Source organism: Galeopterus variegatus, unplaced genomic scaffold (assembly GCF_000696425.1).
Source record: "Galeopterus variegatus unplaced genomic scaffold, G_variegatus-3.0.2 Scaffold2189, whole genome shotgun sequence".
NCBI classification, from domain to species: domain Eukaryota; kingdom Metazoa; phylum Chordata; class Mammalia; order Dermoptera; family Cynocephalidae; genus Galeopterus; species Galeopterus variegatus.
This window is the reverse complement of record NW_007728300.1, coordinates 233,358-250,647: the sequence shown is the minus strand read 5'-3', so window position 1 is coordinate 250,647 and position 17,290 is coordinate 233,358. Positions and strand designations below refer to the sequence as shown.

At 35.3% G+C, this 17,290-nt stretch overlaps 1 protein-coding gene across 1 annotated transcript in view; it reads right to left on the bottom strand.

Annotated features, from left to right (window-relative positions):
• Positions 1-17,290, bottom strand: part of LOC103597082 (transmembrane protease serine 11B-like protein) — a 67,671-nt gene that overhangs the window by 33,028 nt on the left and 17,353 nt on the right. Inside the window, exons 3-4 of the mRNA XM_008580881.1 lie at positions 12,541-12,659; positions 2,145-2,212 (exon numbers count right to left, since the gene is read on the bottom strand). Coding sequence (XP_008579103.1) covers positions 2,145-2,212; positions 12,541-12,659 — 187 coding nt within the window. The remainder of the gene's footprint in view (positions 1-2,144; positions 2,213-12,540; positions 12,660-17,290) is intronic.

The window sequence follows — 17,290 nt, the reverse complement described above, 5'->3', positions numbered from 1 at the left end:
AAAAAAAAAAAAAAAAAAAAAAAAAAACCCACACAAAAAAACAAAACAAGACACGGAGGCGGGGGGGGGGGGGGGGGGAAGAAGATATAACAACTATACTTTTTTGAAGTTGTTACAACAAGCAAACGGAAAGGACATTCTTGGGGGGGAGGGGAGAGAGGGAGGCGGGAGGGAGGTGTCGGTGATGGGCCATAATAATCATATACATTGTATATTGACAAAATAAAAATTTAATGAAAAAAAAAAAAGAAACTTTTTGTTCAAATTCATGCAATATTTTTCTCCACAGAGATACAGAATTATTGCATTTCAAGAATGGCTTCCACTGCATGAATGGTTTATCAGTCCACTGTGAATGCTATCTCTTCTTTCTAGGGAAATTTTCTCTCCCCCTTCCTCTTAAGGAGAACTGACAAAACTAAAGAATCATTTGAGGTGTGATATTTAGTTTTATGCTACTGTGTTTATCTTATCCTGGTTTTGGCTTTTGCAGGGTGATAGGGCACTCATTTTTTCTACTAGGAGGCTTAATTCTTTAGCTCCAGTATAGCATGGAACTTAGCCCATAACATTTTATGATGCTGATGATATACAGCTAGGGACAACAGGGCAATGGACAACATGCTCAAAAGGGAGTGATAGGCTATTTCATCAAACTTATTTTTAAAAAAACCAAACAAACCTACTTGAGGGAATCTTGCTGCCTAGGCAGAGCTAATAATTGTCCTGCCTAATTTCCCCCAAGTGCGTGCTCCTAAGCCGGCTCACAGCTTCACTACCATCCAGACTTTAACACTCATCTGATGGGGTAAGAATTTTGTATTAGTTTGCTTGGTTAGTACCTGGGTAGCTGTGTTCTACTATGCTTTAGAAACTATAGATCTCCAGTATACAGGATATCTGCTTTATAATTCTTATTCCTGGATATGTTAGCTATAGGCACCAGTAACCAATTTCCTCATCTAGCAGATTTCTCAATAATTCACGAGAATGGAAATAGTATTTTATTCATATTAAGACTCTGCAACGCCCAGCAGAGCCTAGAACAGTTCCTTGCACATGATGAGAAATTAAAACATACTTTAAAAATGGAATTTCATTTATTCTTTTGAACGTTTATTAAAGGAAGAGTCTGAGTAGTATTTCCTGTTAGGTTTTCATGACCTAGCACAATGAAGACACAAAATAGGTGTCAAACAGTTATTAAATATTTAATGCTAACTGTGTTTGGTATCTGTCTCTTAGGGATTAAGAAAAAAGCCTTGTGCCTCCATTACTAATTAATTTTTCTTTTCTTTCAATGAACACCCTTCTCCCAGAGGCTGAGTTCCCTCAAACACACCTTTTAAAATAAACATGTGAGTGTACATATACTTTTCTGATGTAGACTGCGTGCCCACTTGGACTTCTTTCTACTACTGCTACATCACTTTCAGGTTCTCTGCTCCTTAGAAATGTTTGGATAAAAATTTTGTCTGTTAGACAATAGCTGTGAATTCTAATTTCTGTAGGGACCAGAAAGGTAAATGAGAGGAGTGAAGTTGGTTGGGTGTAAAAACATATGCATACTGCTGCAAACAGCGCAGCTCAGCTTCTGCCTATTGTTACTATTTGGAAATGTGGGCCCAGTGTTGTTAGATATTTTGATATACAACAGAGTCTGAAAATTCTGTTTTTTATGTAAAGTTCCCCAACTTTTAATACAATTTTTGTAAAATTTGTGTACAAGCGAAAAATACAACTCCAAGCAAGATTTGGTGTTTTGATAAACTGGCTTGCCAGCCCTGGATCAGACATTGTGTACACAGCTTTTTAAAATCTTATCCATTCTTTTTTTAAATTTTAAATTATTTCCTGATTTTAGATTTACTTTTGGACTTTGTTTCCTCAGATTATAAGCAAATCCATTTAATCTTCATCTGATGTTTACAATCAGCTGGAATTCCTGGTTCTGGTTTAGTAAATTTCTAACAGACCTTAAATTCTTTCTTTCACATTTGAAGTCTCAGGGTTTTAAAACCCCAAATTCAAATTTATTTCAACCCTTCAATTGTATGCCAAGCAAAAAACATTCTGTTGAATATGAGATGTGGAGGTGAAGGACAAAAGTTTATTTTCTGTGCCTCTCAGGCTATTGCACATACCTTACTTGGACAACATGAGATTTGACATACTGTCTTCTCAGTCTGGATCCGTGAAATGTTTCATTTATCTGTTAGAAAGTGAAATAGATAATGACTTATGTTTTCTAATTTTATTTTAAAGTTTTCATTTTGGAAATCTTTAAATATACACAAAAACAAATAGAATAGTATAACTCTCCATGTACCCATCATTCCACTTGACCAGTTAGCAATACAGAGCAAACATGTTTCAGTTTACTCCTCTCCACATCCCAGAAATTAAATAATTCCTTGATATTGTCAAATTCACATTGTCCCAATTTTCCCAGGTCATTAGGAATAGCATAATAGGGCACAATATTCATTTTGAAGAGACAAATTCAAAGGACCAACTGGCAGTGTTTGCCTTCCATGTGCAGCCTTTTATTGAATATCAATGCTATAAAACTTAACAGAAATGTCTCCAGAAGGGATAGATATTTCTAAATTTTTTTTGTACTATGGGAGACACTGTTAATGCCTAGACTGTCATTACTTTTCCTACTTTTTAAATTACACGCTACTGTTAGGCTCAAAGTGGGATATGGTAGAAATCTTTCAGAGAAATTTTATGTAAGTTTCACTTTCTCAATTGCCTCCCCAACCTGACGATGAATTCCTACAGTAGGACCTTCACACATCACCAGACAACAAATTGCACCACTTGTGGCTTTCACTTTGGCAAAGACAGTGACTCATAAACAGCAACCTATTGTTGGAATTGAAAGAGACTTAATTTATATTTTTTCTCCTGCTCCAAAGCAATTGGAATATGTGCATTTATTCAATAAGTATCTGTTAAAATAAAACTATGAACAAGATAGATAGTCATACATGATGACTTAAATAATGGAGGACATATACAATAAACAAAGAAATAAATATATAAATATGATAATTTGAGATAGTGTTAAGTAATATAAAGAATGTAAAATAATGAGATGGAGTGACTCAGGGGACAGCATTTGAATGATCAAATACTCCCTCTTTGAAGAGGTGAATTTGAGTAAGACCTGAAAGATGAAAACTCAACAATCTAGGGGAGAAGAGTATTCTAGATGGAGGGAACAGCAGGTGTGAGGGTCCTAAGTAAAGATAAGATAGGCATATTTGAGGGATAAAGGCAAAGTTTTGTGACTCAAGTAAAGTGAGCAAGGGAGACAGTGTATAAGTTGAAACTGCCCGGGTAGGTAGGAACGAGGGCCCTCTTGGCCATGGTAAAGAATTTGGATGTTATTTCTAAATACATTGAATGGTGGGATCCTGAAAAGATGGTGACTAAACTACACCGTATTTTTCTTACATTCCAGATTCAAGTATATCTGCCTTTCCTGGGGCCATGTGAAACTGGAATTTATGGGAGTCGAGGAAGCAGGGAGGTAATGAGGAACTTTCCATGAGTCAGGCAGAAACCTAGAGAACCTGTGCAAAGAATCACAACAGGACCTGGGAAGAGCCTTACCAGTGGAGGTTTGAAGACACACAGGGAAAAAGTTGACACTGTTTCAAACGAGTGCGGTTCATGGCCTAATAGAGGCCAATAAGGAATTGCAAAAAGTGAGGGGTGCTGAAGAATCCTTGCTTCTGAGATTAGGCTCATGCAGTGGGCAGAAAATTTGGGGAGCCAGAAGACTTCCTCCTGTGGCTTTGGTGTGGAGAGGCAAAATGCCTGCTCCCAGACCTTCAGCCTATGTGAATTAAGAACATATCACCTTCCATACTGTGGGACTCCAATACTGAGACAGTGGCCCCAAAAAGCCAACAAAGAAAAATGATGATGCAAATAAGGGAGACTTGCAGGCAAAGAGAAAATAAAACAGATAAAGTGGTCATCAAAACACAACTGGTGAAAGAAACAGAGAGCAACCTGAACAACAGTGGCCAAAACAGCACACATAAGAATATTCAGATACAGAGAAAAGAAACAAACAACCCCCCCCCCCAAACTATGTGGTACTGAAAAACATATTTTCCAAGTTTAAAAATTTAGCAGGTCAATTTTAAAAGATGATTGTCATTCTTGAGATCCAAATTTGTGACCTGGAAAACTAAAAGGAATAAATATCTCAAAAATTATCTCAAATTAAAGTAATAATGATATACACTTATCAAACTAGCACAAAGTAAAAAGTGTGGTAAGCACTTGTTGGAAGGGGTAAAGGAAGGGTACTCAGATACACTACTTGGTGGAAATGTGAGTTAATTCAACCTTTTGGAAAGCAATCTGGAAATATTTATTAAAATTAAAATTCTGATTTGATTTAGAAATCTTAGTCTAGAAACTTACCCAATGTTAATAAATATAAGAATGTAGGTAGAAGATTTTTTTTTCATTGTTGTTTATATTAGTCAACACTGAAAACAAAGTAAAGGCTTATAAAGAGGGGAAGGACTGAAAACACATGACATCATACTAAAAAATATTTTGGGGCTGTTGAAAAGAATACATTAGACCTTTACATTGACTTGGAGGAATTTCTGTGAGGAATTGCTGAGAAAAAGAAACAAGTTTTATAAAACTGTGTATAATGAACCCATTTTGGTAAAATATTGGCAAGTATCTCTATGTCTTTTGTTTTTCTGTCCTGCTAATATGAGCAAGGAGGAAAATAAGGAAAATACTGTACTGTTAATATGAGTTATTTGGAGGTGGAGTCCAAGGAAATTTGTAGAGGGAGAGGGAGAAGTGAGAAATGGCAAGCAAAAATGGAAAAAAAAAGTCTTTACTTAAAAAAATTCATTTTATATGATTTAATCCTATTCCTCCATTTATGTAAGCTTTATATTTCTTCTTTATTTTCTTTTTATGTTTCTGTGTTTATATAAATATGAGCTAAATTGAAAGTCTCTGGAGGGTTTTTAAGCTGGTGAAAGATATGATTTAATTTCCATTTTTTTTTTTCCTTTTTGTCTTTTTTTGTGACCAGCAACAGATCACAACCCTCAGTGTCGCGCCCGTACCGGACCGGGACTGGCAACAGGATTGCAACCCTCGGTGTTGCGCCCGCACCTCGCTCAGCCAGTGAGCGGCCGGTCTGTATGTGGGATCCGAACCCTTGGCGGGAGCGCCCGTGCTCCCAAGCGGCGCACTGTAGCAGTGCGCCACCAGGCCGGCCCATTAATTTCCATTTTTAAAAGATCACTTTAGCTACTGTGTGGAGAACAGAATATAGGGAGATTAGGGTGAAAGCAAAGAATCCAATTAGAAGACAATTGTAGGAGTTCGGGAAAAAGATAATATTGGCTGCAGTCAAAAAAAGAAGTGGATAAACTAAAGTTATAGTTCGGTGGTAGAAACAATAGATTGTGCTGATTTGTTGATTGGGAGGAATATTTATTTGTTAGGTTTTTAGGTCAAGCAACTGAGTTGATTTTGGTGTATTTACTAAGATGGATAAGACCAGGGAAGGAGTAGATTTTGGTTTGGGTGAAGATCAAGAATTCTCTTTTATGGGTAATCAGTGTAGACGGCTTTTAAATAATGGGTTTGAGTGAAGTTAAGTATAGAAGTATAGCTAGAGAAGAGAGGAGACCAGGGAAGGGATGGGGAGAGATGGAGAGGAAAGGCTTGACTCTGGGCAGTGCAATGAGGACCTCTTATAGTTAGAGATCTGCAGATGAGAAAGAACCAGCAAAGGCAATTGGGGAAAGCAACTAATGAAGAGCAAGAAACTATGGAGACAGAGATGTCATAGAAACCAAAAAAAAAGAAAAGGTTTCAGGAAGGAAGAAAGGTAGCAATGAGAAATTCAAGGAAGAAGTGACCATTAGTTTGGCAATAGTTAGGTCTTTGGTGAACTCTGTGAAATGCGGGTCACCCATTTTGTTGACAAGAGGAACAGAAAAATGGTGCTGGAGGGGAATATTGAGTCAGGAGAGATGTTTTTAAAAGATGACAGTGTGTGAGCTAATGATGTCTAAACAAAAGACCATGAAATACTGTAGTGCATTCTAAGAGAGCAATAGTGTTTGGGCATCTTATTTCCTGTGTGAATAGCCTATGGAAAAGATAGAATCATAGAGTTATTTATGTGCACAGAATAATTCAGTGTTGTTAACTCTTCCAGGTCCAGAAATATTTTTGCTGATTTCATAAATCTATTTTTTTCTCAATAAGCAGTTCATCATTTTTCTTTTCTTTCTCCTTAACTCCCCTCCCCCTCATTTACGTCTTCTTTTTGTTTTTGCAATTACTACTATTATTGTTATTACTATTATTATTTTGGTGGCTGGCCGGTACAGTGATCCAAATCCTTGACCTTGGTATTACCAACACTGTGCTCTAACCAACTGAGCTAACCGACCAGCCCTGCAAATATTATTTGAATATGCTCAGCACTGACTAGTTTCTGTCCCTGAGAAGATAATTTGGTTATAAGGTACAGGAAGCATACTTTTAGCAAAAAAGAAAAGACACATTAAGCGACAGAATTAGTTTGTTTCTGTAAGTGTTCAGAGATAAGAGGCAACATTTTGGGATAAAATAGTTAGAAATTAACATTGTAGAATTGATAATAATAGATTCATGGAATTTATAAAGATCCTTAAAAATAATTTTATCCAGTCTTATTTTTCAGTTAAGTAAACAGAATCTTGCCCAAGCTAACTATTTATGGTATGGAGTAATTGTGCCAAGTATACAAGTATTACTTCTTATATTTTCCAGATAGTTACCTGATTGATCCAACACTATTTACTGAATTTGAATAACATCTTCATTATCAACTAAAGGACTATACTGCATTTACAGATTAATTTGAATAGGATTGATAATTAATTAAAATAATGAGTCTTTCCTCGCAAGAACATGTTTTTTTCTCTTTATTTATTCTTTTGTGTTGCTCAGTAAAATTTTACAGTTTTATGCATAAAAGTTTTGTACAATTTGCGTTAATTTTATTTTTGTATTTTATATTTTTGTTGCTACTATATAGCATTTAAAATAAAAGCTTTTATATTTTGTTATTTTTAGTGATTAGGAAAGCTATTACTTTTTATGTATTTGGTACCTTATAACACTCTTCTATTGCTTCTAGTAATTTCTCAATCAAGTTTCTTGAATATTTTGAGCACACAGTCACATTGTAAATAATGATCTTTTTTTCCCCCTGTTCATTTCAATATGCTCATATTAATTGCTTTTCTTTTATTTTTTATTGCAAGGCTGTGGACTTCTAGTACAATATTTGATTTAGTCGTTTATTTAATTCACAATATGTTATTTTTTGTGAAAATAATGAAGTGCATTAATTAATTACCCACATCTGGCTTTTTTTCAATTTCCTTACTGTCTCTGATTTTGGGTTCCTATCAAACTTCTGTTCATATAAGCTTCTGTTAGAACACTCACTTTTCTGGAAGCTTATATTTTAGTCCCATGGCGTTGTGGATCTGTCAGCAACTGCTGCAGAGATTTTACTCTTAATTATATCTCTAGTTTTTATCTTCCAGAGAATCCTCACTCTTTTAGTCTATTGACAGCAATATTTCTGTCATTGTAAAGCACATTGGGTTGGCTTTATTTTTATTTTTCTTCTGCCATCTCAGTGAGATTGAGAAGAGAGTAAGGTATAAATGCATGTTTTTACCAGCAATCTTACCTTGGAAGTGAGGCTACAACCACTTTAAAGGAATAAGTAATAAAACTTGGTGACGGATTAGATAATTGAAAAGGAGAAGTAAACTTGAGTTTAAGATATGTGACTGGGTGAGTGGGAGAATGGGAATACTGTGAACTGAAAATAAGGAAAGAGATGAGACTGAAGACCAAAACTGATGACTGCTCAATGATGCTCTTACTTTTTAAAACAGACTTCAATATGAATTCAGACACCTGACATACAATAGCTGTTGAATAAAGGTGTGAAGAGATGAGTAATATAGAATCATTTTCAGTATGGCACTATCTCCAAACCAAAATATAACTGAAGTTGTAATGCTTTTACTGAGTTGTTCTCTGTTTCAAAGACCAGCTACTCGTATTTTGTTCTAATGTTCTTAATTTCTAAATCCATCTTCCTAAACCTCACAATACCTCAAAAAATCAACACATACATGAGATAATACCAAAACCTGTCATCCTTAGAGTGATTAGTTACTTTATGCTTAGGATGTAAGGAAGAATTATGGGAATTTTTCAGTAACACTCATACAATTCCTACTTTTTTTTTTTGACCGGTAAGGGAAAGCCACCCTCAGCATGGTGTGGTCTGCATCATGCTCAGCCAGTGAGTTCACCAGCCATCCCTATATAGGATCCGAACCTGCGGCCTCAGTGCTGCCAGCACTGCACTCCCCCGAGTGACCCACGGGGCCGACCCTACAATTCCTACTTTTAAGAAGCTCAGTCTCTTGGGACCCTGTGGATAACGGGTTGTTAAATATTTGACCTGAAAACCAAATGCCAAGTCTCAGAACTGACTTATAGTTATTGGAAAGGGCCTTGAACAGGTGTTTTAGAACTAATTCTTCTCCCAGAAATAAGGAAGAACAAGGTTGGAAATTCAATGACACACACATCACAACTCTGAATCTCACTCTTTAATGCCACAATGGACCTAGTATTTTCTTCTTTCAGCTTCCTCATCTCATACCACTTCCCTCAAAATGCACAAAATGCCACCCAAGCCCCAGATAGACAAACGTATGGAAGGAGACTCTGGATTATGTTGATGGAAAGATCTTAAAAATGATGAACCCAAGGCTGGGTTTATTAACTACAAAATCATGATCATTTATGATATTAAAACTACCTTTATGGGTAAGAAATGGATTATTATAATATTTATGAAACACAGGAGGCTTAAAAGTATCAATCAACACATGTTTTTAATAAACAGATGAACCTGATCAAACCCCAAATATATGGTTATATTGTGAAATTACATAAAAAAATACAAAATATTGTCCTTTGAAAAACTTCACAATAAAATCGAATTTCTAAAGGTCAACAAAAATAGCTATATTACAAGAGAAAGGAGGAAAAAATTCCAGAAAATAATTGGAACCACTTTTCTCAAGAATTTCTGGTCTCTAAAACACCAAATTTTAGTGTACCAATGGTATAGTATTGTTTAAGATATTCTTTCATAATTAATTTTTGAATTAAAAATCTAGGTCTTTAAAATTCCTCCTTTCAAGTCAGCTCACAGATACATTAGAAAACTTTATTGGTGGTGTCGTTATATTGTTAACTTATACTGTTAGATGTGTTACAAAGAATTATAAGATGATGTGTTGTTATAGAAGCAGGAAAATACTGTACTACCTTTATGTGACAAGTGCTCCATAAGTGGGTATGAGGGAGATGGTGCATGTTTGCTAGTTTGGTATTCTCAGATATGGAGGGAAAATTAGGTCTGTGATCCCTTCTGCTATTTTACAGCAGCTCCACATGTCTGCAGATATCCTGAGTGTCTATGATTTATTTCTTTTATCCTTGTATTCCGCTAGCAGAAAACTAGTGCATTAGTAACTTTTATAAGTTGTTTCATATCACTTGAAATACAGATAATAGCCTTGTGATGTTGTTTGCATTTTTTGATAAACCTTGCCTCTTCTTAATTCCTTCATGGCCAAAAACTTGATGCACGATGATTTCCTGTTTTAAAAATAGTCTGGGCATGAAACTGAATGAACACTAACATAATTTTTACTCAGACTAAAACACTGCTAACCTGTGTTAGATAGAACAAGAGATCTGAATATTTTCATTCATTTTACTACTTTTAAAAAATTATGTATTTCTAATCTTGATTCCATAGTTCATTTGTCATCTGATGGGCTGCTCCAAAGAGAAGGATATGCCTAAAGGTGCGTTTGCCCCTAGCAGGTTCAGGTTATCTCAGTGGAAAATTTACTTGACAAATGCCCTGGTTGTGCAGTTGACCTAAGATGCCCCCTGCTTTTGGGCTGTCAGATAGGTGGTTTGATGTATAAGCGTGGCTGGCATACTTTGTATAGGTAATTTTAGGTGCCTTACACACATCAGTTGCCATTTTGGGTATCTATATATAACCCAATGAATTTATATGTAAAAAACACATTGAATTTGGGTAGTTAAAAATTTTGGAATATTTGACTAGCAATGTGAAATTTATGTAATCTGAGGTGTGCTCAAGTTTTTACATCTATGCACCCTCTAATTATAGGACAGTAAACTATAAAGAAGACTGGAAGCATACTTGCAGTATGACTTTGGGTATATTAACCTCTTAGTGCTTCAGTTTCCTCATATGAAAACTGGGCATGTTGTAAGGATTAAATGTTAATACATAAAGTGCTTAGGCCAATATGAACAATTAGTAAAGCTAATTATTATTGTTAAGGTACTACCACCTCACTCCTAATTTTTTGGACTTTCTATTTACCTTAATTGGGCACTATATCTGCTGGAGAGTTACAAGAAGATAAGAAATGACATAAAGATTTCTTCTTACGTTATCCACTAGAAAATCACGTATCTAAAACACAAAAATGTTCCCTGTAGAGGCCTCTTCCTTGTAGTTAAATAGTAAAGTAGCATCTCTTTACCCAATTTCTTTCCTCTTTTTAGAGTGAATCATCACAAGAATTATTTAATGGAAATCAGAAGAAGAAAAATAGACTATAGGTATTATAATAATGACTAACCGGTAAGTTTGTCTAATGATTCACACTTCCATTTGGTACATGTCATTATAACCAGGGTTGTACTTATGAACATTGTGTATATGGCAATAACTATAATACATAGAAAGAAAGGCATGTAAAAGTGGGCACTCTGACACATGTAAACAAAAAAAGTATGAGAAATATCTGTTGATTGTTTTAATGCAGATGAGTTAGAAACTAGGAATGAGGGCTGCTAAAAGAGCCTGAAGCAAGATGTCAGAATTGGTGGTTGATCAACCAGAATAATACGATGATTGTTTGGACTGATATTCTGAGAATATTCATTTGTGAAGTAAACATAGGCTAATTGATTTGAATGAACTGGTCTGCATTCATAGCAGAAAGGTTGAATTTCTTAGTGAGGGTATATTTGGAGCTGTTTTAAAGTTACATATTAATTTTGTTATGTTTTTATATTAATGATGCTCCTGTTTTAGGTAATTTTTAAAGGCTCTTTATTTAGGGCTTATCAAGTAGTAGTGCTTCTGCTAAGATCATGGCATACTTCATCTTCTGTAGTGCCTACAACAACCCTACACTATAGATATTTGTCATTTCATTTTTAGTTGAAGAAATTGAGGTGTGGGGAAATTAAGTGGCTTGTCTAAGGTGATACAGCTAGTAAACTGACAAGTTTAGAATCAGACAAGGACTTTGAGTCCAAAGTGTGTTTATTAACCATTGTGTTATATTGCTTTCTTTTCACTTCCTTTTTATCATAAAGCTAAGCTAAACATGGGGATATTCTGTTTTTATTTTCTATCTGCTACAACTATTAGCAAATAGAAAAGGCACACTAGGACTTGCAAGGGACTGAATTTATTAGAAACTTGGAAGTAATGAGATGTTATGGACAGACCATAAGCTTTAGGGAGAGCTACGTCTGAAGATGTCCTATAGGAATCTGCTTGGGGAAATGGGAGATGAATTATGCCACCACTGCTCTTGTCAGGATTTGGTTTGGTTGATAGAGTTACTTGAATTAATTAAGAGTGGCATCTGTAATAATGAAAGCTTATGTCCAAGGCACAGTCAAGACTCTTCATTCAGTCTTAAGTCAGGTAAAGTTTAACTTAGGACAAAGCAAATATTTAAGCAAAAGTTTTACAGTCTTCACTCTACACTGAGGAGCTGTAAGATGATTTTTACTTTTGGTCACGTCCTCTCCCTTAGATAGGTCTTTCCTCTTCCTTAGTTTTGGAGCAGAAACAATATGACCTTAGTCATGTATTTTAAAGGTGGGATATGTGTTTATTCATTTAGCTTATTAATTCATTTGAAATGTTTATTGACTATCCCTCATGTGTCAGGCATTTCTTAGGTGTTCTCAGAATGTGTCCTTGTTGGGTGGCTGGTTGGCTCACTTGGGAGAGCATGGTGCTGACAACACCAAGTCAAGGGTTAAGATCCTCTCACCAATCATTAAAAAAAGAATGTGTCCTTGTTGGGTGGCTGGTTGGCTCACTTGGGAGAGCATGGTGCTGACAACACCAAGTCAAGGGTTAAGATCCTCTCACCAATCATTAAAAAAAGAATGTGTCCTTGTTACATTTTTTTTCCTTGCACTTGTTTTCTAGCTATCCTTCTGAAAGGGCTGACTATTCTAATCTAAAACTAAGATAGTGGTGAGATATTGTTTTCAATTTGGAGGGTGATCACTGGTTTCCTAGCACTTCAAGGACCATAGCATTTAAAGAACAACACACAGAAAAATATTTCAACTTACCAAAGATACTATCTTTTTGTTTAAGTCCATATATTCTTTTGAATATGGTTTTTCAAACTTGCTGTCATAGTCAATGTTGTTGACCTTAAAGCTGATGTGATAATAGAAAGGTGTCTTCCCTGAGGAGAGAAAAGAAAAAATAGTTCTCACTTTGCTCACTGTGTAACCACTTCGATTACAAGAAAATCATGTAAAATAGAATACGCTGATGAAATTTAGGTTACTTGACATTTATTTATTTATTTATTTATTTTGGTGACCGTGCCCAGCCAGTGAGCACACTGGCCATCCCTATATAGGATCCGAACCTGCAGCCTCGGTGCTCCCAGCGCCGCACTCTCCCAAGTGAGCCACGGGGTCGGACCAGGTTACTTGACATTTAAATAGTCTTGATGATGGAGTCAGGGGAAACCGAACCCAGACGCAACCAGTTTAAGAGCACACCGAAAACACCATTTCCATGTGGGTAGCCCACCATAGCCACCGCAATTGCCATGGAGATAAAAAAAAAAAAAAAAGGTCCTCTTTCTCCACAAAACACACTCCAGAGTAATAGAAGAAGCATCTGCTTTACAATAATAGGCAAGGTCTTGATCACACCTGTCTCAGTACTGTACAGATCATCCAGGCAACAAATCAATAGGAGAACAGTAAATCTATCAGATGGAGAGAAAAAATAAGGTTTGGGGGGGTGAAGGTTAAAGATTGGATAAGGGGCATAAAGAATAAGTATGATTTGTAATAATGAATATGCTAATGAAAATATTATAAATCATTATATTTGAGACCTCCTAGTATCTGCCATACTGGGTCAAAGATTATTGGTATTTTAATGATAAATACATTTTAAGAAAGTTAATTAAACGAGCACTTTAAGCATAGCATAGTGACGCATACCCAAATTCTGTTTATGAGAGATCAGATGGCATTCCAAGAGCATCTCATTGCTATTTTTGTGTCATATTTAGAAATGAGGAGCCAGTATGTATGTGGTGGTTAATAGAGTGTTCAAAAATCCTCTTAAGGGCATGGGTTGGAGAAACTTGGCACTGCCAGGTTTTAGGGGACTCTTGCATCTCCTGACCTCAAGTCTTGGTGGAATTCTGAAGCCATATAGGCTGCTCCAGAATAGATCTGGCTTTTAGTGGATAAATAGGCCCATCATTTCTTACATTGTCCTTGTTATTTTGCTAAGTAGGTTGCAAATGTCTCCCTCTGTAAGGCCTAATTGGTTAGTATTTTTTCTAGGATATAAAACTGGAATAACATGAAAATTTTCATAAGCAAAATACAAATCTAAAACCCTAGAAATATTCTGTGGTATGTGACAATCAAGCACCCAATCCATTAATTGGAGACATATTATATACCAGATATTTGTCGATAAAGCCTAATCTGCTAAGCCTATCTAAAAGGCTTTACTTCCTGATAAAAGCGATAGATGTGGCTGGAACCCTCTCCTTCTCTCTTTTTCTTGCATGGATATGATGCCTGTGTTGTGGTAGCCATTTTAAAAACCATGGGGCTTCCAGCAGAAGAGGAAAAAGTGAGCAAATGAAGGCAGGCAGAATGGAAAGCTCTAGAGAGCCTAAATTCTTAACATCATTGTGAGGAATGGAAACAATACCAGCAATTGCCTATCTACTTGCTTCTTGCTCTGTGAGAAAAAATAACCCCCTATTTACTTAAGCCACTGTTAGTCGTTGTTTCTGTTACCTGCAGTCAAAACAGCCTACCTGATAACTTCTGTTTTGTGCCAGCAGTGCAGTCCCATTGCCCCCCAAACCACACACTTTCCTATCTTGATATCTTTTCTCCACCTGGCTTTGCATATGTTTGATAAATGTTATAAAATGAATGATGTGAACTGGCTAATGAAATTTTAAGTTTAAATAAATGGTCCATAACTAGATTAATCAGGCAAAATTATAAATAAATAAATACATGCACACATAGTCTTGATGCCCAGTGATTGCTGAAATAGCTTTGATGGAAAAATGTTGATTAAATTATTATCTTACCCAAGAATGTACTTAGGATTTTTAACATAAGATTTCAGTGTGCCATCTCTCAAGTTTGGGCAATCTGGAGATGGATATGTTATTATGAGAAGAGATTTCATTAAAGTATAGATAATTATCTTGGTCTTTGTGATCATCACAGATTACATTTAAGAAAATTAGTTAAGTCATATGAAATTACCTAGGAAATTAAAATGAATAAAGGCAAAAATAAAATGAGGCTTGATTTGTAAATATTGAACATTAAGTAAATAGAACAATGGAATAAAACCTGCAGTTTTAGATGAGGACAAGCTTGGACTGTAGAATTTGAGTACACCTAAGATAGTAGAAAATGAAATTCTTTCTTGTAAGTTTTTCAGGTCCTATTGTATCCTTCCACTCTGTAGAGTAGGAGGCATAAGGAGAAAGAGAGGGAGGCAGGGAGAGATAAAAGAGAAGAGGGAAGGGAAGAGGTGAGAAAGAGAAGGAAGAAAAAAGAGGGAGAGAGAAGGGGAGTAGAAACACTTTGTAACATTCTTAGAAAATTCATGTCCCTGGCTGCAGTTAATTATTGGAAAATTCTTCCATGTCCACTCACAAATAATCAAAGAAATGCAAAGTAAAATGAGATAGCATTTTTTTTGGATTAAATTGGCAAAGATGACACACACACACACACACACACACAATACCCAGACACTCTTATAGTCTGCCAGTGAGACTGCTAATTAGAACACATTTTTTTTTTTTTGACTGGTAAGGGGATTGCAACCCTTGGCATGGTGTGGCCTGCACCACGCTCAGCCAGTGAGCACACCAGCCATCCCTATATAGGATCCGAACCCATGGCCTCGGCACTACCAGCGCCGCACTCTCCAGAGTGAGCCATGGGGCTGGCCCAGAACACATTTTTGGAGGACAATTTGGTCACATTATTAAAAGCCTGAAATATATTTTCACCTTTTCATTCAATAATTCTTTTAATAATTTATTCTCAGTATAATAAGTTACTCACAAATCTATGTAATGAAATTGAACTGTTTTAAATAACATCCAAAAATTTAAAACAACCTAGGGGGTTTAAAGTGGGAAGTTAACAAAATAAATAAAATATTATATTTTCACTAAAATTATGTTTTAGAATAATATTTATCATCATGGAAAATGCACATGAAAAGGGGGAAAAAAGATAGGAAGAAAATGTGCCAAAATATTAAGAGTGATTCTGACTAGGGGGTAGAATTATTAATAGTTTCTATTTTCTTGTTTATGTTTTTCTGTATTTTTCATGTATATAAATAAATTTTATCACATTGATTAGAAAAATAATTTTTAAAGGAAATTCTTCTTTATCTGTAATTAGTCCTCTTAACTACTGGTTTTCTATTCTTTTCTCCCTTACTTTAATTTTTCCAATATTTCTTTAATGTATGTTTTTATATTTTATTTCCTTTCATAACTTTTATTTAAAATAATTCTAAAGGACCATAATATTTTTTGCTGTTATATATTTCTTTGCACAAATACTGTACAACTTCTAATTTTTCTCTTAGAAATATCTGGGTTGTGAATCCAGGGTCATTGAGGCAGTATCAGGTTATTTTAACTTGCTGAACTACTAAATGAATTTCAAATACTACAGAGTAAAGCTATTCTGTAGCTCTGTTATCCTATTAGAGAACTGAGCACTGAATTCGAAAGTATTTTTGGTTGGTTGAGAGATACCATTGATATTCACAGGAGCTCCTCTCCTTCAATATCACCTAGACCTTGAGCAGAAAAAAAAAATTATGACATACGTTCTCTTTTAGGTGTTATGTTCATTTTTTTTCATTCCTAAAAGAGTAATATTCTTCAAATAATCCAGGTCAGATTACGGGCCATGGTTAAGAGCTCTAGGAAGATTAGAGCCTTACTAATTCTCGTCTGTGTATATTTTTAAACTATAAAAAGATTAAATTTTATTAATAAAATGTGAAATCTACCATACATTGTGAATAAAACAGTAAAAAAAAGTACCGCCAACTGTTAAATTTGAGTTTTACTCAAGAATGTGCTTTCTGGTTCTTTTGATTAAGCTCTCCACCATGGTAATGTTCTCCTTCAATTTCCAGTCTTTAGTCTACAAAGCTATTGCCCTTCAATGGAGAAAGAAGCCACCATTTTCTCTGTATTCTTTCTACCACTGAATCAGTTCCTAACAGCATATTACTTGCATGCCATAAAAATCCCACTCTCCTAAGGTGTTGGCCTGCTGTATTTCATGGTGAGTCAGTAGATCTTTTCTTTCTTATTACTCTAAGTGCCCTTTCCTGAATACAGTAAGCATGATGACTGACATCATAGTTTTACATTATTCTCTGCCCCATCTCCACGTTCTTTGATTCAGACAATATTAACTTTTAAAAGGCAGAGAACTTATCATCAAGGAACTTAGATAAAAATGACTTTCACCTAATAAACTAGGCTCTCTAATCCTGTTCTTGCCTGGGTACCACCATGAAAGGGGCATAAAGATGCATAATATCAACAAATTTCATAATTCATGTCAAAAGTCACAAATAGTAGCCTTTTCATGAAACCTCAAATAGTTGAATAAAATATTTTATAACCTCAAGGTAATAGGCCATTTCCAAATGTCCTGGTACCTTTGATATATATCATGTCATGAGTTTAAACATTTTTTAACTTTTAATTATTTTGCAGTATGTAATTTTGGAAAAGTAGAGAGTGAATTATGCCTTATA